At 42.3% G+C, this 23,791-nt stretch overlaps 2 protein-coding genes across 3 annotated transcripts; one reads left to right on the top strand and one right to left on the bottom strand.

The window, feature by feature from the left end:
• Positions 1 to 7,687: 7,687 nt before the first annotated feature.
• Positions 7,688 to 12,460, bottom strand: LOC147800106 (T-box transcription factor TBX20-like). 2 transcript variants are annotated; one of them, XM_087133491.1, is made up of 4 exons: positions 12,238 to 12,460; positions 11,222 to 11,298; positions 8,658 to 8,875; positions 7,688 to 8,239 (listed from the first exon to the last, which is right to left on the bottom strand). In XM_087133491.1, exons 1-4 carry the CDS (start codon positions 12,394 to 12,396, stop codon positions 7,959 to 7,961), a joined length of 735 nt encoding a protein of 244 aa, XP_086989617.1. In that variant the 5' UTR covers positions 12,397 to 12,460; the 3' UTR covers positions 7,688 to 7,958. The 2 variants fall into 2 exon arrangements, with proteins under 2 accessions (XP_086989617.1, XP_086989616.1); XM_087133490.1 differs by having other exon boundaries at positions 8,658 to 8,878; positions 12,238 to 12,458.
• A 1,679-nt stretch (positions 12,461 to 14,139) lies between these two features.
• LOC110977214 (neurotrypsin-like) lies at positions 14,140 to 20,417 on the top strand. The gene is made up of 5 exons (XM_087133636.1): positions 14,140 to 14,300; positions 15,542 to 15,674; positions 16,482 to 16,814; positions 17,750 to 18,061; positions 19,481 to 20,417. Exons 2-5 carry the CDS (start codon positions 15,593 to 15,595, stop codon positions 19,483 to 19,485), a joined length of 732 nt encoding a protein of 243 aa, XP_086989762.1. The 5' UTR covers positions 14,140 to 14,300; positions 15,542 to 15,592; the 3' UTR covers positions 19,486 to 20,417.
• Positions 20,418 to 23,791: the final 3,374 nt, after the last annotated feature.

The raw sequence follows: 23,791 nt of genomic DNA, 5'->3' as shown, positions 1-23,791 counted from the left end.
ATTAAATAAAAAGTTTCTTTCTACGACAGATAGAAGGGGGGTCAAGTAAAAAGTTATTAATCTTTATTTAAATATTCTTGCAATGTTATGGAGCACTTAAGTTATTTTAAGCAAGGTCATACAGAAGGGACGGAGTAAGAGTGCCTCAGTGCTTGGGCTGGGCCTACATTTTGTAAGGATTTTCCTCCACGTTTGGTCACATGTACAGATGTTTCCGTAGAAATAACGGCTGGCCAACTGTATTTTGAACCTTTATGAAGAGGATCAGTTGGTAAGGGTTTATCTTTATCAATAATGGGTTAATTTGGGGGTTAAACTCTGTATAAACTGGACACTATTGTGGACTTAATTTTGTAACAGCAATTATTGTGGCTGCTAAATTATTTCTTCTGCCATGCCATAGGTTTTTTTTTACATGTAAGCCACCGCAACCACATGATTGAGTGAATTATAGAACAAGGAACAAACATCGGTGACTCTGTAGGGGAACCAAAACGTGGTGTCATGCCTCCAGTCCGTCCCTGGACTCAACAAAAAACACTACACTCGAATTAAGTTTTCTCTCACAGGATTATGTACATTTTGAAGAGGACTGAAGAAATATGCCCCTAGTAAACGCAATCTGTCTTAAGGTGTAAATGTAATGTTAGAAATCTGGAAATACTTTAATATGCACAAGTTTGTCAGAACGGCAAGATGGGATTTTGCCTTCTTGTTTATGGTAAGTATATATGCATCCAAGTAGCTGGCCTTCCCGGATTACAAGGCCAGGCATCTCATGCACATGTCAACATAATGTACACGTATGTACGTGCAATGTTAGAATTCTTGAAATACATGTACTTTAATACAGGTATGCTGAAGCGTGTCAAAACTGGATGGGAAGATTGTTAATTCATGCTCCAGCCAAGTGCCCACCTCTAGAGTTGACAAGACCAAGTTGACTTGGGACCGAGTTGACCTGAGATGGAGTTGACTCCGAGCGAGTTGGTTCCGGACCAAGTTAGCGACTTCACACTGATTACAGTGTACATGTATGTACATTGCCATGTATCGCCGGACTATGTCCAATCTTTAAAAAAGGCAATGGGTAGAGTCCAAGTTGCTCAGACTACTATTAACTGATCTACATCATCCTGATGCAGTTGCATCAAATATCATTTAAACAATTCCAATATGCACAGCATGCCAAAGTGAGGCGGACTAGCACTACAAAAAATTATAATTGACCTTGTTGGGCTTGGGCCTATTTCAAACGGGATGGCCTTGTATTACAGCTGCACGTGAGCACATCATCACACCCAACGACTTGCTGGGGAGGGATAAACAATTTGCAAGATGTGCGCAAAATCTAAGCGTGCATATAGGCCTACTAAAGTTATTCATGTCATTTTCACAGAAATGGGCCATGCACGTGTACTGTACGCATGCTTAGTGTTAATCCTACTCCTAGCATTAGTCTCAACATGATCCTTTCCTTCCTGAATGGTCTCAAGAACTAGGCCTATGAATTTGGTGGTGTGAAGTTTTGTCCCGTTTGCGCTCCATCGCTTTTAGGCGCATGCATCGTGAATGCCAAACGGTTACTTATTCACATCTGTATCTGCATCATTCAGTCAGCAACATTTGTCATCTGACACATCCCGCAACTTCTTCAACACTGAGTGTCGAACGAGAAACTACCTTGACATCGGGCAATTCCACGCCCGGATCTAAACTGCTGTTTGTCAAAGTGCTTCTGTACACTTTAGGAACCCTGTTGCCTCACTTTCAGTTTTCCACGGTCAAAACAGCTTTGACGAAAGTCTTGTATCGTGGGTTGAGTCTAGTTCTTCGCCTGCAAACCGCAGTGGGAATTTTGAAGTGAATGCATCACACTGCATTTCTCAAATCGAAATAAAATAACCAAACTCCATAGACCGACTGGAGATTATATTGAATCTGATGTCATTTTTCTCCTCGATCGAAGACAACTCCTTGTTACCAGGGACACGGGGTTTTTCGAGAAAAAAGCCCAGCAATGTAGGCGATGTGTTTGACGGCTGTATGATTATAAAAGAAAAAAGGTTTTTGCCGTTTCCTCGAAACCATGTCACTCAGTCGAATTACTGAACATCATTCCAAACCAGGCTCTAACTTCTTCTTTTTTTCAAATAAAAATGTTTTTTTCCTCTTATAATTACACGGCCGTCAAAAGCCGTCGCCTACATTTCAGGGCTTGTTTCACCCCGAAAACCCCATGCCCCGAGTTGCCAGGAGTCGTCTCCGATTGAGGAGAACAGTGACATCAGATTCAATGTAATTTCAAGGCGGGGCATGGGGTTCGGGTATTTTATTTCGATTTGAGAGATTCAGTGTAGAGTTAGGCATTCACTTGCCCACTCTGGTTTGCAAGCTAAGAACTCCAGCGAAGAGACACGGCTTTCATCAAAGCCCTTTTGACCGTAGAAAACTACCTTTGCCCGGTTGAAATGGAGGCAATGGGGTCGCTAAAGTGTACACAAATACACAAAAAGACGTTGTTGGCCGGGGCGTCTGATTGATGTATATTATTTCGATTGAGTAAAATAGTTCGATGAAAACAGAAAGAATATAATTAACCTTTATTTTTCTTCTAATAATTGCAACGCCTTAAGAAAACACCATCGCCTACACCTCAGGGCTTGTTTGATCCCCAACGAACCCCATGCCTTCGGCTCCCCCATGGGAGAGAGTTGTTTGTTTATACATGTACTTTATTGTGAAATGGCACTTGCAATGTAAATTAGGTACATGTGAACAGATGTGCATGTTGGCGGAGTGCTTTGTTTTTTGTCTCTTTTGCACTCCATCACTTTTAGGATGTGTCAAACGATTACTTATTTAACGTTCGAATATCAAACGGTTACTTTTTCAACATTGAACGTCGAACGAAGAACTAACTTCACATCGGTTGTCTGGATACATGATGTCGCGAAAATAAATGGATTAAATCGACAATCGTGGTTACGCATACACACGTACATTTGTACGTGTGCCGCCGCACCGCACCCACGTGTTGTTTGCAGTGTGCCTGTCCGTAGTCGGTCCGTGTTTTGTAAATGGGTTTTCAATGCAGCGTGAGTTTTGCGTAGTGACGTCATACACTGAGTGCCTGGCTTATCAACCATGGACTTGAACTTATTGTGCTGAATAAAGATGCAAAATCTGCAAAGGCAGTTATTGACAAGGCAGTGAAACTCCTAGGAAAATAATGTATTGACAAAAAGGTGGATTTTGAAGAGGTTTCTCAGTCGGATCCTGCAGAATTGAACATTTAATGGAATATTTGTAGTAAAACAAATACAGCATGGTTTATTTCGGGGAGATAGTGGGGATTACTGGTCCCTCGGTGCAGGTCAACATGACTACCTTCCGATGCGAAGTCAAGCTGACCTAGGTCAGCATGACCACCTCCCTCCATTTCGCGTCGGCGGGTAGTCAAGCTGACCTACATGTGGGGACCAGTAAATCCCACTATTTCTCCTCAAACCATGCTGTATTTGTATACTACCATCTGTCTTTCTTTTGCCGCTTGGGGGTGCACTTCAATTCGGGGCAGATACACCGATATTAACGTCTTGCAACCAAGACTAACCATAAAGCTGTATGGTCAGACATGTCAACCTGGCCTTGTGTACTGCAGTTTGAATACCGCAACATAAAATCTACTGCGCTTGCTTGTGCCTGCAGGTTTTCCTGTCCAATACATCCAGACCTCTTTTTGCAAAAGTGAACTCAAGGGAAAAAAATATTTACATTTCAAACAGGACAATATTCCTCTGCTGTTCAGTGATGTCAAATATTGGAAGTGTCGTAGCAACCAGCCAACTCGTCCTTCCCCTTCCGCCCCTCATCTGTCTTTTCTTAGTCTCCAATGCATGGATCGCGTGCAATTTAGAATGCAATTAACCTCACACACGTCCCGTGCATGTGCCTCGCTCAAAACAAAGGCTGGACAACGTAAACCAATGAAGCGTCAAGATTTACACGATTAGGACACACCATAGTAAAACTTTCTGTTTAATTGGCACAGTAATACGTCATGATGTGGCGTACAGTATACATGTATAATATACACCTGTGACAAAATAGACTGAACTGTATTGTGTGGGCCGTCTTGAATTCAAAGTGAGGTAAGACGTTTTATTTTGGAAACCTGAGACTAAAAACAACAGCAACGCAATAAAAGTTCAATACAAAATCCGGCCAGTTTTTGTTTAGAATAACTCAAAATTTGTGATAAATCACATCGAAATGTTTGTAGCCACATTTAAAATAAAATTTGAAAGAGAGGTTTGGCACCACCCCGTTTCACAAATCTCATTGAAGATGATGAATTACGGAACAAGATAAAATGGCTCCCATTGCGATCACAAGAAATGAAATGGCATGCATACGAATGCGACATAAATCCAACTCTGTGTATCAGCCTTCAGAAACTGCGTAAAATGTCTAACACATTGAACAATATCTACGTTACAGTGTCATTTCATGATACAATACTGACTGATTTACATTACAAGCGAAACAGCCATCTCTTAATACCTAACAATTATGTTGTTATCGGCTTCAGAAATAATTCAGTTTTACAAAGTAACAGCTCATGATGTAAATTGATTGACAACTCCATTGATGAACTGTGCTCTCTCACTTTCTTCTCATGATTTAGATTTTTATTTGATTGCGAAATATTATGCCGCACGAATTCTTTCTTTATGAGACGCTAACACTCAGAGACTCGGAGATTGTGTATCTTTGCCTTGGAACATACAGTACAGACTGCAGTACAGAGTGCACATCGCCCTCAACGGTGAAAATAAGCAAATCAGAAGGTAATGAAATAGTTGTCCAAAATTAATCTAATCCGCATCGATTTGAGGTTTGCCCTCATCGGCAAAGAAGAGACAGGCCGACAGAAAGTTTTTAAATTTCAAGATGTACTTTAATGACGGGCGGGCTTTGCCCTTAAATGGTTTAAATTGATTAACTTCACTGTAGGTCGACAACCATTAATGTTCACTGCCTTGAGCAAACATTCGACTTCACCATGATTTACAGGGGGTTAGGGGGTGGGCTGGGATGAAGAGGGTGCAGTGTTTCTTTGTTATGTATAGTGAGAATGGGCGTGCATTGGCCACTGTACTTTTTACCAGCAAAACATCAGTTTGGGGAAATGTTTGCAGACATGCCAAGCTCATGGTGAAAAAAGTTAATTTTGACAAAATTATGGAGGCTACTTCGTTTGCTTCAAAAACTTTGAAATTTCAGGGGAGGAAGCATCCACATGCATTTAATGCAATCATCAACTAATTCCTTGACCTTCCGAGTTCGAGTATTAATAGCGCCTACTTACAGTGCTTACGGCTTCCAGCCAGGAACTTAACAAAACCCCGGTAAAAACAATCACCACAAACACCTCCTTCAACAAATAAAAACTCACACAATGGCCTAAGCTCCACCCAGCCACCCACACACCCACTCAAAAACCAAGCCGCCCACTCTCATGCGCATTAGAACCTTGTTCCTTGTGCCGAATTTTGTTTTCGTTACATCTCAAAAGATCAACAGGTTACAATAAAGTGCTTAAAAACTGGCAGTCTTAAACTGTGGTCCAATTCAATATTATCGCCATCGCTCACGAGTACTGGATCTACAACAGGAAACTTCATTTACAAAATAACGGACAACGTTTTGGTAATATTCACGAGAAAACCCATACACTTCCTCTTCCTAGAATCTGCCAGAAAAAAAGCAGTTTGTTTCCTTGGCTGCGAAATGCTGCTTTTTAAATGTTTGAAGGCCAGAGATGGGAGAAAGTAGCCGCATGCGCACGTGCGTGAGGTAAGGGCCGTCCATAAAATATGTACGAACGAAGGAGGATGGGGGGCGGTTGGTCCCGTTACGTACACCATGGTCGAGTTCGAGCGGCCTGTTCCTGACATGTTTCTTGTTCTCGCGCTCAAACGGCGGGACCACGACTCAAGAATACTGTTCTCGGAACAGGATCACACACCACCTCCTCGTCAGAGTTTTACAGGAACACACGGAAAAACTCGTGAGAGTTTGATTTTTGAACAGCAGCAAAAAGTAGAGAGATGGCTACCAAAGCCATAGACAATGGGAAGTTTTGCAAAATTAACACTAATTATTTTCCGTAACACAGAAATATATATGCTTATATAGAAAAGAATTCAGCCCATCCAAACATTAACTCTCGAATAACGTAGCCTACATGGACGCTGCCATGTTGCATGTTGCTTGTCACTAACTAGCTAATCGGTTGTTTGTTCCCGGCGTTCGAGCGGCCGACCCACCAACAACAAATCGAGCTGTTTGTGAACATCCGGGAAAAAGCCGCCCGAACTCAGCCCATGCGTACAGAGGGGGAAGTCAAGCTAGTCGTACCGTACGGAAACCAAAAATTTGCCTGTAATGAAGTTTCATCATATCAATACAATTTTCATACAAATAACTAGCAGAAAAAGCTTTTGTTCGTCGAAATTCAAACACAGTATCCTTCCATCCACCCCAACGTTTATCCTCCAGCGCCAACGTCCGTTAATAATAATAATAAACAAAAACATTACTCATGACACAATGACCTGGAGCGTCTTCCGGAATTTTGGAATGTGTATGCGTACATAGGGAGGGGAGGTTGGAGCCACTGCGTACGCCATGCGTACAGGGGGAAGGGGGGGTCTAAAATGGGCCCCTTAAAAGACTGCTCGTCACATTAATTTAAATGCCCGTCACGTCTCGTGCGCTCGTGCACGTTTCATGCATGCACGTCGGCGGCCTCAGCACGGTTACAAGTTGTTCGTGTGTCCACTCCAGTACAACCTCGACTCCATGGGCCGCGTGCGCGTCCCTTCACTAGCCCCTGGTTGTGTAGAATACGAAAATGACGCTGACTGGCTATTCATGATGAAGAAACATACATGTGAAATCAGTCCCACGCGTATTTCAAAAGCTGCACGCTCGCGACCACGTATTCTCTTGAAAGTCACGCACACGTAAATCTTCGTCACACGTAAACACACTGACTAAAGTGCTAATTTGAATACATGTATCCCAAATAATGGAATATTAAATTATACAATACCAGGGTTAGATCGCGCAAGGAATGGTAGGAACCAACATGGCGCGGCAAGATCGTACCCATGAGAACGAGGTTGCCTCGTTACGATCATCGTCACAATGTGAAAGTACACCCTCTGTTGACCCTTTGCAGAGCAGATAAATGGCAGACCATCTTACCATGTCTAATAAAAAGGAAATACAAAGGCCTGCTCGCCAGAGTTAACTAAATCGTTCGTGGTGACGATGGTTACATTGCTATGCGAGCCAAATATCACCAGTGTATTGGGCATGGTAAGATGGCCACCGATGGCTTCAACGATACAAGAGCATTGCAAGTCATGCAGATTTGTTTTTCATATGACGTCCGTGGTCTCACCATCCAACGTATGGCTTCAACCTTCCAAAGTGTATTAACCAACTGGGATCCAGTCTAAAACCTTGGTGCACTATGATCGCCAAATGAAAACGGACGGACAAGCAGCGCCCTCTTTAATTTACGAACAGCGCAGATACGTGTATATACATTGCGTTCGATTACTTTCCCCGCACTTACTTGCGCAAGAGCTTGATCGGGTATCGCCTGAGTACATAACCCGTCGAAGAAGTAATTCACAACGCTATTTGAAAACATTGCTCCTTAGGAGAACGTGAAGGAAAATTGAAGTTAGATTGAATGTCCACTGCTTTTGACAATTCGATTTCATTTTGCAAATTTAATCTATGCATGACCTCGTTACCGGCCCTGGAGTAACACCTCAAATAACCAAGTTCGTTCGGGCTCTACATGTGCCTTTCTACACGGTGACCACACCACGGATAAGTAATCAAACACGCTGTTTGGGAGTTGTGATCAGCTATCAACGGACAAGAGAGGGCGGAGCAAATAATGTAGACGCACTTCTAGTCGTTTTGATGGAAGCATAAGGGCCCTGAGCCAGATGCTTGTGGTAACGATGAGACTCCCTGAATGCATGGGACACCGGAAACCACTCGTCCTCCTGGATAGAACGTCTCACGGACCGCAAATCGAAGCTGGTTTTATCTTGCTCTGAAGACGATACCATTGAATACATAGGGTAGAATGAGAGGCCACTGGGTGAAATGGGCAGTAAAGGAACTCCCCTCCATGCGCTGACTCCTGTTAGAAATTATAAAAGAGTAAAATTTCGGTTTGAAGTCAAGCAGGGATCGCTTACATGAAGCTTAGCTGCTTTCTCCAAGGAGGCTGAGAACTTAACTTGGTACATCAACTTTCGAAATGCCTGTATATTTACTCAAAACCAAGAAACGCCAATCCCTGTTCACGCTACTCAGGTGAAAACAAACTACACCTCATTGATTATGGATTTTTGCCCTGCCCGACGTGTATTATAACACTATATACTCGGTGTTTGCCCCCGAAGGCTTGTGGAAAAAAACAACGAGCGGACCCTAGTACGCTTGTAGTTTTTTTTCACATGGTGCGACAGTGTGTTCTTGGGTTTTTTTTTCTCTTCCTCTTCTTTGAATGGAAAATATGAAGAGGTACTCCAACTAAATTTGAAGAATGAACTTACTCCTTGAGAACTCTTCCGTTAAAGGGAACTGTTCAGCAAAGGATAAGAGGCCTTTTCCAGCGTCAGTGCATTCCTGGAAATTGTGCGGCATCACGGCACCACCACAGGATAGGCCATATCTTGCGCTACCGTCCGTTCCGTTGAGTGTGCCGCCCTCATGTGGCCTGATTGGCGAGCGCGCATACGTGTGTTCTTGTATTAGCGTCTCCACTCGCTCTCTGCTTGGAGGTTTGAACGGGAAAAAAAATTACCGTTATTCTCCTGGTCTTTTCATGATAAGGTTTCTAGTAGGCATTCTTTTCTTGAAAAATTGCGGAGCAGAAATATTATTTATTTGGGTACATTTATTAGATCGTGGTGGGGATCTTTCTTTGAGAAAATACACACACACAAAAAAAACGATTTTAGTATCCAAAGCAGAAGACAGTTTGCTTTCGGCCACCCAACACATCATGAATATAAACGTCCTCAATGGTAAATGCTAAACATCGCTGTCGACCGAGGACCCTTCAGTGTCATTTCCACCACATGGGTGCGTTCAGTTACGTTCCTTCCACTCGACGACCATGCAGCATTTGTGCACATTCGGCAGAAAATTAGTCAGGCAGTGCCCGCTTGGATTCTAGCCTGAGGCTGAACGGTTGATATACTGAAATCACACAACGGGCATTTCAGTATTACAGTTATTTCAAAGGAGATGCTGACAGCGCTATCACAGAAGCATGCTGCGGGGTGTAAACCCTTTTACTGGAAAGCGACACAAGCTCCGTTTTGAGTGTCTCTGTTTACTAGGGAACATTGCTGTATTGCCAAAAGCAAAAAAAAAAAAAAAAAGATGCAATAAAAAGCATCATTAACCTAAGAGTTTCCTCTTCAAAACCACCTAAGTTATACATGTACATAAGTACGTGTGTGTGTGTGAAAGCAAGAAGTACACCGGACTATAGGACCTATGGTTAATTAATTTTTTAATTCTATCATAGTCAGCATATTTATTGGAACTTCAACCGGCGACAGAACGCGTTTTAAAAATCGAACAAGCCAGGTCTTCACAAGGGGAAGTAGAACACCCGCACAACCCCCCCCCCCTTTAGAATACTTGCTCATTTTGATCTTCCACCAACGCAGGACTGGACCCGCCATTCATTTTATGCTGAGAAGTGGTATCCAGTAGATAAGAAAGCGAGCGCAGATGATGGCAAACTGTCTGTAGTGTCCTAAAATGCTCTTTAAGATTCCTGAAAATCCACAGTGACGCGGACAGTGTAGAACCGCCGATAAGAGAATTCATCGATGAAGCGTGCTTGGAGCAGGAAAGATTAAGACAAATTTAATGATGCACGTGCATCATCTTAAGAGGCGTCAGCATGAGCAGGATGTGGAGGCCTTGTCAAGAGGGCGCGAGTTTGGAGAGATAGCCTTTCAAGTCTGGTCTGCCGGGTGTCAAAACTTACCAGTAATCGTCTTCAATAGCAATGAGCGAAGGCCCGTTGACGGCGTCACAATATTCACCACCATAAAGGCTTAATGTGAGTTTAGACCAAACTCGAGGCATTCGCTTCTCCCCAAAAACTACCTCTCAAATTTCCAGCGAGCCTGATAGTTCAGTTAAACTTATCAGTGTTGTTATAGTCTCCTGAAAGCATCTTAGAGATAACGTTTTATCGAGATTATCGCTTATGGCACGTAAACACTTTCGAATGTTATCAAAAACATTAGCGTGGTAATTGGTATTCGGTAGCCGGCGGTTTAATGAACACGAAGAGCGCGAAGGATAACTAATCGCTGAAGTAAACAACTTGTACAGGGCCGTCCGGTAATGCATACAATCTGGCAGCACTACAAGGCAATTCTGTGGAAACAGTAAAAAGCGCTGGTAACCCTTGATTTCTTCGAGTGGCGGTGGTGTATGTCTGTGCTGGAAATTTGGGGGGATGGAAGATGGGGAAAAGTGAGGGATGACATGAAATTTTTTTTGGGGGGGAATATTACTCTATATAGAGAGTGGTGCTTATGATATCAATGTGCATCTGTAATACATGCATGTATTAAGAATGACATATGGCTTTTTAAAATTGCTCTTAGTTCTTTTGAATGCATTTTAGTTGTTGGAAGTCTGAAAAATTCTTCGCCATCCATTTTAATTTTCTGCTCACCACAAAAAGTGTGGGGGATGGCTCAATAGGCCCCCCCCTCAAAAAGGGGGATATATACCCCACCAATCCCCCCCCCGGATTTTTGCCCATATGGCCTGGTGTCATTATGTTTTTGTTTTCGAATTCTAATTCGACAGTTGCCCCTGGATCAACCCTTGTGCGTGTCTATGACATGCGCACGGTGCACATTGATAAAACTGCGCTGCAAGTACAGTAATTTACAATATATTCAGCAACGTCCAGCGAATGCGCTTGGATAATGGGATTAAGTGATGCGTTCGGTTTGAAATGTTCTGTGGCTCATCATCTCTCACTGCGTTCCATGTTGTGTTGATTTTAAACAAATTTGAGGAGCTTCTGCGTGGAGTCTACTGACAGGGGTAAATGTAATATGAAACATGGAACTACCTTTCAAAATCGGATAATCTGGATGAATCTCTGAAGCCTTTGGCGAAGGGATTGCTGTCAATCTTCAGTCGAGTGATCTGGTCAGGAAAATTGCAACAAATAACAAAGATAGTACGGTATCAATTGTTGGTAATGCGAGAGGTGTTTCAGTGTCAATTTAACACTAGACGATTCAATCACATTTCCCCATGCAATCTACCCATGCAAACTCTCAGACGGTTGAAGTACCTCCACATACTTTTAGCCACAGTACAAAATTTATTAATTAATAGAGTGTACATTTAGGCGTTAGTCTCTGCAGCAGCCCTGGCTTGAAATCAAGTCTATACTTCTCCCTAGGCCCTTGTACAGAAAGGCTACACTGGCCGCATAAACAGCTTGTCAAAATCCATACGATTTTTTTCCACTCTGTTAGCAAAAAACATTCAAAATGATTTTGTGTCCATTTTATTTCAATTTATATTAACACATTTATATGACTATGAGTCCCAGAATTATATCATATAACTGTATAAAAGTGTGGACAGCCGTGTTGTAATTGTAATTCTATTGTAGGGTAACAGCTATGACTTTTGTACTCACTCGAGAATTTATTGGGTGAATATTGAGGAATAATCTCCGGTTAATGTTACTGGTAGTTGTTATATTAGTAGATGGGTCAACCTACGAGTACAATGATGTCAAAGTGGTTACTGCGCATATTATACACTCAACCCTTCATAATAACGACTAATAAGAGTCCTTTTTCTTGCAAGTGCAGCCTTGTTTGTTGTTCCTATGAAATTCTGGTGACTCTGTGCAGTGGGCTAATACGGGCGATTCGCAATAGTGCGCCTCCAAGAGTTTGATATGCGTTGGCCAATCCCGACGCGCGAAATTTGTCGACGCTTTCTGTCGAAATGGGTTGACAGATTTTGCGCACTGTGATTGGCCAACGCGTTTCAAACTCTTGGAGGCGCACTAGTGTGAATCGCCTGCATTGCTAGAAGCGGCCACGTTCCAACAGTCTCACTTACCAGCTGGTTCTGGTAGGCGGTGACCGCTGTAAAGGCCGTCTCGGCAAACTCATAGCTCCTGAGCTCGCTGCTGCTCAGTGACGTCAGTGAGGGCGCCATTGCGCCGGCGTGGGCGTCCGCCTTCCTAGCGATGTGCACCCGAGGCTGGTATCTGTGCATCGAGTTGAGAATGATCTGCCGAAGGACGAGTGACAGGGGAATACCGTTAGTGAATACTCACAGGGGACCTGTGGCCCAGTGGCCTATAGTTACGGTTTGTAACTCCCGACCGTGGGATCAAGGGTTCGAATCCCACCTTGGGTATGCGTTGCGACTTTTGGCAAGTCTGTTTTATCCCCACTGGCCTCACCTCAGCCACGAGTATAACATGGTTGTACGAGAAGGCAGAGATGATGGTTGTGTATACTTGTTTGTGACGGAAATAGCAACATGTACCCACGTACTCCCCAGGGGGCTGGGATGGTTTCCGGACTGTTTTATATACACCCATTTTTCAGTTTTTCACACCAAACTACACTGAATGGTTGAGAATGCATCAAAAACCTCAATTCCAGAGAAAAAATGAAAAAAAATTGTCTAATGGCTGCATATGGAGAGAAAATGCTCAAGGTCAGCCTATAGCAAATGTGCACAAACTACTGCAGACTGCCTATATACACTAACTAGTGCAAATACAATGAGCAGTAAGCAGCTGAAAATTACACTTTTCACATGAGCAGCTTCAACTACCTGTTGCTACAGATAATGGGGAGGGTTACCCAGGCTAGACACTGCCAACTGTAGCGGCCAAGTGCACGAAAGACGTAAAACTTTGGCCATGCTTTGACATGAAAGCTCACCGTCGGATATTACTCCAGTTGAGAGGCTCCAGCCAAAGAGTTGAAAACCTGAGCCCAAAATAGGGCACTTCCAACACAAGAGTGGAACAAATCACCAAGGAGAGTGTCTCGATAAATTTGAGTCACCTGTGCATATCCACGGCTTGGTCAGTCGGTGCCCAGGCTGTACTTGACCATCTAAAATTGAACCGGACCCCCCCCCCCCACAGTTAGGGTTGGCCTCTGTTAGGGTTAGCCTTCATTAGGGTTGGCATCCGCTAGGGTTACGCTCTGTTAGGGTTGGAATCCGGCTTTTCTAGGTTTCATTCAGTCCATCCTAATCAAAGAATTTCTTGAATCCGACAAACAAACAATTACAAAGTGACATGTTCCACATGTTCATATATAATTCTCATGTGATTACCTGAATATTTATTGTGTCCGACAATCCAGTATTTCTGATGTCTCATAATCCATAAAACTGTTATTCATGGCTTGTTGTGGTCTCTCCACCACTGCCAGGACCAACGTAAACAAGAGGGATAAATTTTAAACCCAGCCGCCACTACTGCATGGACGCCGCCATTTTGAAATATAGGGTCCAGTCCACTAATTCAAGCCCCATTGAAAACAGTGTAAAATCAGCACCGTTCAGGGCCCAATAGCATGCACGCCGACATCCCTGAGATTTCTGAAACACAAGTGAAATTCTTGTCTGGTCACTTATCTTTCAATTTCTTTTCAATTTTTTGTGGGTTAACCAATTACATTTTTAATTATTCCCACAAAACAAAATCACCCCCCAAAAAGTGATTTTTCCGAAGTCTGATTGCAGCCATTTTTCAAGTGGCAACCCTCAACTTTCTCGGGCACTTAGGACCATTTTTCAACCGTAGTTTTCAGCCCTTCTGCCCTCATGTGAAAGCTCAAAGACCCAGGAAGTTGATCCTGGCAACGATTTACACAATCTCACCGTTTTGGGGGCCAAACAATCTGCTTTTTCAAAAGATACTGTGGGGGCACTTTTAATGCTAATGAGCTGGTCAGAAATTCTCACTTGAATTAGTGGTCTGCACCCCTAACCAGTGGATCCAGGTCGATCTTGGTGGGCACGTAGCCGTCACTGGGATCGTGATACAGGGAAAGCCAGGATCCGATTGGCACGTTACTTCATTCACTGTGCAAACCAGAGTGAATGGGTCAGATTGGCAGGACGTCGTTGACACCAACGGAACTGCTGTTCGGGTAAGTCTGATGAAACACACGGAATTGACTATTCCTGCAGTTAACGAACAGATGGGTGACTGTAATTCCTAAACCATATTTAGTTTTGTAATTTGCAATCAGACGTAAGTATGACGTAAAAATAAAAACAAAATATTTTTTCTGTATGAATCACGAGGAACATGACCATTCACGTCAATGAGACAGTTAATGCAGTACTTTCTATATTTTTCCGTGAGAGTACATCAATAGAAATGTGCCGGTAATGTTGGCCATAAATTTTATCGTTCGGAAGATAGTTAAAAGTGTCATATTAAATATGCGACACGGTAAGAAAGGAAAACGCATTATTACTTGAACCAACACAAAAACAACAGAGAGAGTAACAACAATGGACAGACAACAGAAAAGATGACAGTCCAAGCAAAGTTGATCACCAAACTAGTACAAAAACACGGGATTATGTGGATGTGCAGCGGCGTAAACCTGTGTCAGCAATTGAGGGGGGGTAGGGGATGGTTAAAAGGTTGGGGGGTGACATGAAATTTGAAAAGTGGGGGTGACACAATATGACCCTATGTCAATGTTTATGATATTAATGTACATCTGTAATATCTGCATCCAGAATGGCATATTTATGGCTTCTTAAATTGTTTATCCTTTTTTGGAGTGATATTGAATGCATTTTAGTCGTTGGAGGGGATATATCGCCCCCATCCCCTCGGGATTTATGCCCATGTGGATGTGCACTTCCCATGAATTTCAATGTTGAAAAAGTGCACCTTTAAATTTGGCGCTTCCTGTTCGTTAAAGGATGTTTCACTCTTTAATATCTGCAATTTTTTCAGCAAGAGCTTCCAGTGGTGTCTAAGAAACAGAGTAGGGAAATGTGTAGACTTGAAATGGGAACTAGACCAATTTCCAATTTGTTTTGTATGCATCGTATTAGGTCATTCGGGTGACAAAAGCAGTATCCGCAATAAGCAGAAACACCCCTCGCCGCTTGGTTGGAAGTGTTCATTTTATTGGCAGCGACACGACTGCAACAAATGCATCTCATAGTTTTTCCTGAACCAGTGAAGTGCAGTGCCAACCAAATAAGCAGGTTCCTTTCCCAGGAAAGTGACGCCCTCTGTTGGTCCCGGTCGGGGCCCATACAAATGCTAACCCTTAAATAGTTTCTTTTGGTGGGAGGTGTGCCATTTGAAGTTTGAACACTGTTAATAAAAGCACTGTCCACTGTCACTATAAACCGGTTCCAGTTTCGTGCAGAAAGCGAAGAATCCAAAAATCTGACGTTCCCCGTGGTACCGATGGCAAGATATCTTCGTATATTACCTCAGACCTGGACTCATCAGTATTACAGAGTGAAATTTGAAGTGCTGGGGTGTCCAGGTAATACATGCTTACTAATGTCAAATGATATATTGTCAGCAAATAATTATGATTTAAAACACTCATACTTTAAAAGAATACCGTAAACCATCCATTTCGTTTTACATTTTTTTTCTTGTTTTTTCTTTTCGTTTTGTTTGTGATTTGACTTGTTGTGGTGGTCGTTTGGTTTTTTGTTTTATTACGTTTTCTTTTGAATATCATTTGCAAACAAAGTCACACATATGTCAGTAGGTCAAAGCTGATAAGAGCTGTTTTTAAGATCCCCATTTCGGAGGAAGAGGGCCAAAATTGTTTTGGGAAGGCCAAACTTGGAAATGTCTTGACGTAACCTTGATGTACACCTTAATTAATGAAGTGAGGCCTTATGTTTTGGTGCTTATGTTGGAAGAAAGGAAGTGAAATCGACTTCCTCTTATCGCATTAACATAAAGCTCGGGAAGGGTTTGCTTGATCCACAGATCCACAAATGATGTTGCCAGGTTCCGTCACTATAGCTGAATAGTTGTATTGGCATTAAAACAGGAGACCCGGGATTCAAACCTTAAATGAGTGGCAAATCGTGCTCGTTCTAAACCTAAACTATCTGTACGGGTGTACAATTACTTTCCTGCATCAGTGAAGCTGAAAATAAAAGCTATTCAGTCGGTCATAAAGCTCAAAGAACTACTGACCGTGACAAATAACGTAATTGTCAAGATTACTTTTTCTGAACGATGGAGTGTGACCGTTATCGTGCGTTTCATAGTTATATCGGCAGTCTCAGATGGAAAACTTACGTGGCCTACTTCATTTGTCTTTGTACAGTATCAAATGGAATGCTTTGGCTAGTGGACGGTGATGACGCCCTCAGCGGCCGTGTGGAAATCTACCACGAGTCCACAGCCACCTGGGGCGCCGTTAGTTCCAACGGCTGGGATCTAAGCGACGCCAATATTGCCTGCCGCCAACACCACCCTTTCCTAGAGGCAGTTCAAGCTGGGGCGAGCTCGGCAGGGACTGACCTCCCGATCGTCATGAACGGAGTCGCCTGTAGAGGCACGGAGAATCGCCTGGTGGACTGCCCGTTCGTCTGCAACGAATATCAGCCGCGTAGCAGCTCTCGTGTCGCCACGGTGGTTTGCCGACCCGATGTTACGAGTACGTTTCACAGTTAAAGACAATCACACTCTTGCATGTAAAATAACATCAGGAATAAAGAGCCGGATCATGGTCTTGAGAGGGGGTCCACTGACAACGGAACTACCTCAGTAAAGAGCCAGTACTTTAATTATTCTCACGGACAGTGTACAGGTGCAGATCTTCCTCTTAATCCTTCCCGCCTCCGACATTGTCGTATGAAAGCCTGGCTCAACTTCCTCTCTGGAGCCAGATCTTCCCCTTTCTTTATTTCCAGTCGGGGGCAGTTTGACTATAGACCATTAGACTATCTGTAGGTCTTCATTTGGGTATCCTCATTCCTCATGCAAAACATTTGTTTCCTTTGTATCCCCTCATCATTTTCATCAACTTAATCTTTTCTCGTATTTTCATCGTTCTAGTCATTCGCTACCGTAACTTTTGCTTTTAACTGTTGTCCGGCACTGTATTATTGAACTTCGTTGTCATTCTACCCTTTGTCGCAGATATGGCTAAAAGTATGACAATTGACAACGTAGGCTAATCGCAATGACATTTATGGCTAAATGTTTGACTTATGAAATCTGTTCCCAAGTAATATAACGCCGGTAATGAAAACAGTGTGCAACAGCTTGATGAGAGGACTATCAAGAAAAGTATTCTCATCTAAAGGCATAAGAAAACTTTGTGAAAATGGTCAAGGTGAGAGTATAAACTTGGCGGTTCTGGCAGTCTGATTCAAACAAGATGGAAGACTATCAAAGTACTGAAACTGGACATATACCAACACTAAATATTGATACTGTTTTATCTCAAACGAGGCCAGGAATAATTTTGAAAATGTTATTTTCTTGGTTATGTTTGCCAAAGAATTTTCAGTGTTCCACTCGCATCTTTTGGACTGTCATGTGATTAAGCCAATTGCGAGATTATCGTATTCACTTTAACCTCATCAGAAATCGTTCGCTTGGCGGGAGGGTCTGTTAACCATCGCGGTCGCGTGGAGGTGTACCGTAACAACACCTGGGGAAGCATTTGTGACAATGACTGGGACATCAACGACGCTGCTGTGGTCTGTCGTATGCTGGGCTTCCCCGGTGCAGAGGCCGCCAAATCCGGTGCTTACTTCGGTCAGGGCAGCGGTCCCGTCCACATGGACGGTGTGGCGTGCACTGGATCAGAGGGTAGCATCTTAGACTGCCCGTCTTCGTGCTGGGAGGAGCCCCAATGCAGCCACAGTCAAGATGCCGGTGTCATTTGTGAATGGGGTAAGAATGATCCGCCTTGAGCAGAAGCACCCCCTCATCGGTTGAAAAGAGCCATATGTTGGTCAGGAGTGTTCATTTTGTTGGTAGGGATGCAACTACAAGACTTGCGATTCATAGTCGTTTGTGAACCATCGATGCGCAGTTAACAAAAGAAGCTAAGAAACATTAAAATATTAAATCAAAGCAGCGGGGTCAAGTTATAGATTTTTAATTGTTCTCTCTGTCTGGGAAAAATTCTTTAAAATTGCACTTCTTCCCTTTCCATGAAAAGTGACGGGGGGTTCAATAGCCCATGCCCACCCTGGTAAAGAACAGGAAGACGAACCCCTATACCCCGCAACTTGCGCCCACCATGCAGCATAGGCCTAATAGTTTCTTTTCGAAGCCGTTAGCCTGTGGAACCGACTTTTACTTAGACGATCATACAGCTGCGTTGGGAAGTGTAAGAAAGTTAACTGAAACACATTGCCAAAACTGTATTTTTTTAAAAGTGCTACTGCTATCAACACTGGCAGCTGGGGTCATGTCCACTTGACTTTCCTACTGGCTTGTTGTTGGACAGGAGTCTGTGATAGTGGTTGAAGCATGCACCCGTAATGGGTGGTGTATTTAAAGGAACCAGGAAATAGAAATATTGTGATAAATGTCACTAAAAACCCTTGAAATTGCATCTTTGGGTTTCAATTAACCTGATTTTCAATTTTTGTTTTGCAATTTTAACCCATATTTTGATGCTTTTTAGGTTTTTATGCTAATATATTTGCATATTCATGAGCATATGATATCATCCAAGGCACTGAATCTCAATGTTACACTATTTGTGCACAGAAAATTTCTGGAATTTTTTAACCACTGCTATGGGAGATTTCATTTTCTTTGGCAATTTACGGCTGTGTAAGTATTTGGCAATAATCCAGCAAAAATCCTTTTCACAGAAATGTGCCCAGATAGCAAATTTGGGGTTCACAATTTGAACATGAAAACATGCGACTTGAACCATGTCTTCTTGGATTTACATCAAAGCAAATGCGCCCTCACTTGTCCAGAAATGCTTGGTCAATTTTTAATGTATGAAAAAGTGCACCGTTCAGTTCACGTAGCTTATAAAAGATGTCAAACAGTCTTCATACATGGAAGAAGAGTACAGAGATACACAAAAAGTGATTCTAAGAAAAAGTCATTTCCTGGATCCTTTAAGCCGGAGCAAAATGTTTCAGACGCAGCTTTTATAAGGACACCCCCTGTCTACTTTTCAGCCCCAGCAATTTTCCTCCAAAATTCAGATGTTCTTATGCACTCAGAGAGTAGTCATTGAGTCAAGGAACTTTTCTCTTCACAATTTTTATCACAAAAAAGCCAGCTTAACTTCTCTATCTCTTCTAATTTTATTTCTGGTGCTTTGTTGGTAAATCGTTTCAGATTAAAAGTCGATGCAGATCATCTGTGAGTTCAACCCCCAGTTCAACGCAGAAATGTTCTAGAGCTGACGAAGTCTACATTTTAGGCTGCATAATTATTTCATCTAAAATGGAAATATATGCCACTTTTTAAATATCCACTAGATTTAGAGCATGCATATTTAGTGTAACCTTCACACCGATACCGAGTTAGAAATTGGCTGAAAGATTCCAACATCGCTTAGGTAAAATTTCGGCTAGTTTAGTGATCTTTTGGCGATTAGTACTAACTGCAATGTTTATGACGATCTGTTGCCTAACTGTACAAGGAGGTGCATCCCCCTCGAAGGTCCGTCCTCCCATGAGGGGAGGGGCGACACCATATACACGATATGGGGGCGATGTTCATGAATATGATTTACATCTGTAATGTGTATCAAATTCATGCAGAATCTTACATCAGAATGTAGTTATGTTTTTTTAAATTACTTTCCCTTTTTATTGCAAATATTTTAGTCGTTGGGAGATTCTGAAAATTCTTCACAATTCGATTTAAGTTTTGTGCTCATCACAAAAAGTGGGGGGATGATTCAATAGCTCCCCCCCCCCAAAAAAAAGTGGAGGGTACCTGTATATACCCCAACCCCCACCCCATTTATGCCCATGCCCCGTTCTCGAGTTGAGCGACGACAGTTAACGAATTTGTTAGAATAAAAACGCATAAACTATAGACAATACAAAAGTTTTATTTAAAAAAGGAGGAATTCCGTTTGTTTCTTCTTGACACGGGACTAATAGCATTTTCTGCACAAATAAATTCATTTTAATTTTTTCATGCATTATATGTCATAAAGGTGAATTGGGTCACACCATTCATATAATGTGAATCGCTGACTCCTGAAAACTTGTTATCGTTTGACTTGTGCATAAGAAAAGAGTTCTCTTTTTTGAAACATTCATTTTATCCTCCAATCCTACCAAATTTTTTGATGTTTGTCGTTAAACAGATAAGAAAACAGCCTTAAGAATTTCTGATATAGTGAAAATAACAATGTCAAATTTGCAAAAGAATGTGAACGCAAGAAGTCTATACATGAATCTATGGACCACGGTTTCTACAACAGAAAACAAACTAGCTTCAATTCGGCCACTTGAAAGATGAAAATAAATACTACTGTTTGGAGTTTCGACCTACATTAAAACTACAACAAAACTACTGGAACATAAGATTATTGACAGACACTCTCCAAAGTAAATAGCGAAAATCCTTCCACTAAACGCAGGTCACCTTCTAATTGGGGTCACCAGTACCGCCAGCCGGCGCGATTTTGACGGACACGCTTGGCGCTAGTGTTGACGCGCGCATATGGAAAGGTCCCTTTAGCGTGGCCGTGTGCCGACTCGCACACGTACGTGCTTTGCGGGTCACGCCGGTCGTATAGTACCTACCATCTGTTTAGATTACAGCCATATACTTCATATTTTCATTTGAAGCAGCCAAGAATGGTATTTTTGTATATTACAATCACATGAAATGTTTCAGATATAATAAAATGGTTTTATAAACGCGCTTCTACAATTGCATGATTTTCGCCTTTGATGAAACGCCCACAACAGAAGCACTCAACTGGATTGGTACACATGGGACTGATGCATATAAACCAAAAGTATTCTAGAACAAACCATGAAACAATTTCCTCTGTTTTCAAAATCTTTTCAGTTCCGGAATTATTTGGATTATGAGGTTTAAGGACAGTCAATCCATAAGAATAAAGCCGCACAGAACAGAAATGCAGGCCTTTATACATGTATCCAGTTTAATGCAGGACAACCGTGTATAGTTATGTTAGCTTAATTATTGAAAAAATACTATTTCCTCAACACGCACAAAAATTATGAGGCTCTGAATTAAAGGTTGATAGATAGCATCGAAAACATGTCACTTCGACCACCATGGCCAGTTATGTTCACCACCGTCCTGATCATATCACCACGGTATTTCAGCAAGGAGTAAGCGAGACATGTTTCTCAAGTGTTGCTAATCTTCCAGCAAGCGATATCCCATTTGGATCATCATGTTTCGACAGTACCCCACCTGCTGAATCACCTTTATTGGCACCCTTAAATGGTATTGTTTGACGCCAGGCACGGTAAGTCTCGTACCGTTGCACCAGTCACGGTAGTGCTACCGGCGGGGCGGGGCACAGGAGAGATTATTCTAGTGTAAGGCCGGGGCCTGGTCTTGCAAGTCCACCCAGATGGAATCTGCCCAATCTCGATTGCAAACGTGATCACTGCAATCCAGAAAAAATGGAAGAGAAACTCAGCCCTATAAGCAGGGATTGCCAGTGTATCGGTACCCTGCTCATGTCGGCAAACCTCAGCTTCGGTCCCCCAACAAAAAGCCAAAATCTGACGCGAGCATGACCGATCACTAAAGTCCCATCGTGAATGTGCATGCTCCCTTGTTTACATAAGATCGTCAACTTTCAGTGCGTTAGGTGTATATGTTATGTAACTGGAGAAGGAAGTGGTTTTTGTTTACTCCGGGGTTAGGGTTTCGTTCAGTACCGGAAATTTGCCTTCATTATTATACATTTTCGTAATTAGGATCCTCAAGGCGTTTTTGTAATGTGTAAAGCAATAGACGAAGCGTGATGGAAGAATCATTCATGTGCAATCAAGTGAGCTCCGTACGAGTTAAAAATGTAATTGGCACCCGACTATTTGAACCAAAAAGAAAACTTCTGAGTATCAATTCAAGCATGGAGGAAAGAATAGTTCAAGAAGACAAAGATTAGACGAGTTAAGTGGCACCCCTCCGGTCAAAGCTGTTATTCACATTCACGGACGCAGTGGCGTACTTTGTGGGGGAATATAAGGGGTGGGTGGGGAGTAGGGACGGTGGAGGCTGACTTGCCAATTGGATGAAAATGTGAAAGGGGGTGCTGACACCATCGTAGGGGGCGATGTTCATGATATATACACGTGTACTTTTGGGATCTGTTTTTGCATTCATTAAGAATAATTACATCAGAATTGCATATATTTTTATCGTTAGTTTCCTATTTTGAATGATATTGGATACATTTTAAGTAATATTTGAAGATTGGAAGGTTTGCATGGTGGAAGTTACACGAGCTTTAGGATTGCGGGTACACCATGGAAACTAAACTAATTGTATTATTACAATTACTGTGTATTACCAAAAGATAACACCTGCCGTCTCTAGTATATACTGCGGTCTAATTGATACAAAAGCACAACGGTTTTCCTTGTTTTTTTTCTCTTTCTTGACGAAAAACAGCAGTATTAATAATTCGCATAAATTGTATCTATTGATCTAACGCCTCTCGGTTTATTTACTTTTGAAAGTTAGAAACAAACACACACACATGGTTGTTTAACTTAATGTACTTCACATGTGAAAGGTTTGTTCAGTGTTGCTTTTATTATTAATAATTATAATGTATAAGAACGTCGAACAAAATGTACAAGCGGACAAAAGCACAGAGATATCGTGATATCTGCAGTGACGCAAATTTCTCCTTCGGTTTTTTTCTTCTTTTTTCGTTCTTTTTTTTCTTTTTTCTTGTCCATAAAATTCTGCTGATTCATCTAATTGAATATGATTGGCACTATAAACAGCTCTGGACGAGCGAGCTAAACCCCTCAAGGGTGCATTCCACTAAATGGCTAGATATTCGACTCCCGAGCTCATGCATATTTTGTGATATGATCCAAATGTTATTTACAGTAGGCAGTGCGTAATCCTCGGGACCGATCATACAGATAAGTCACGGATTGGGGACTTAATTGTGGCTTCCAACTCGGGTATTTCGTTCACAAAAAACCTCCAACCTGTGTGGCTTTCAGGGTCGGATCCAAGAATTTTTCCAGGGGGGGAGACAGGTTGGGATTTTTTTTTCAGTGTCTCATTTTTGCGCACACGCGGAAACGATGATGAAACATTACATGACATAAATCATTTACAATGATACTTGTGCAGCCACTTCAGTTATTTTTAATTATTTTCCATTTTTAAAATACTTTTTGTCTCAGACCCGGGGGTTCGAACCCATACCCCGGATCGGAGCCTAGCTAATTTGCATAGAGATGAGCGGCTACATTGAAAGCTGAGCGCATCGTTTTACTACTAAAAAAAGACTGGAGTTCTGGCCATGCCCATAATTCTTCATCTACAGTGAGGTACTCCAGCAAATCTCATCTGCATCCCACTAGAGTAGGCCTAGGCGTGTCGCAGACCTACAAAATCTAAATTTGGTGATGCCCTTGAAAGATATGATATTCAGCAGCCGGATCTCGTTGGGTT

The sequence above is a fragment of the Acanthaster planci genome, linkage group LG02 (genome assembly GCF_054643075.1).
Source record: "Acanthaster planci isolate LZ-2023a linkage group LG02, COTS_SCS, whole genome shotgun sequence".
Classification (NCBI taxonomy): Eukaryota; Metazoa; Echinodermata; class Asteroidea; order Valvatida; family Acanthasteridae; genus Acanthaster; species Acanthaster planci.
The sequence above is the reverse complement of the archived record's forward strand: the minus strand, read 5'-3'. Positions and strand labels throughout refer to the sequence as shown.

Excerpts from the sequence above, each read along its gene's own strand:
- LOC147800106 (XM_087133490.1), bottom strand. The coding sequence starts at position 12,396 with ATGCACAGATACCAGCCTCGGGTGCACATCGCTAGGAAGGCGGACGCC. Across the intron at positions 11,299-12,237 it reads CCGCCTACCAGAACCAGCTG|ATCACTCGACTGAAGATTGA; the intron begins GTAAGTGAGACT and ends TTTCCTGACCAG. Across the intron at positions 8,879-11,221 it reads AGATTATCCGATTTTGAAAG|CAGAGAGCGAGTGGAGACGC; the intron begins GTAGTTCCATGT and ends CAAACCTCCAAG.
- LOC110977214 (XM_087133636.1), top strand. The coding sequence starts at position 15,593 with ATGGCAAGATATCTTCGTATATTACCTCAGACCTGGACTCATCAGTAT. Across the intron at positions 15,675-16,481 it reads TGAAGTGCTGGGGTGTCCAG|TATCAAATGGAATGCTTTGG; the intron begins GTAATACATGCT and ends GTCTTTGTACAG. Across the intron at positions 16,815-17,749 it reads TTGCCGACCCGATGTTACGA|AAATCGTTCGCTTGGCGGGA; the intron begins GTACGTTTCACA and ends TAACCTCATCAG.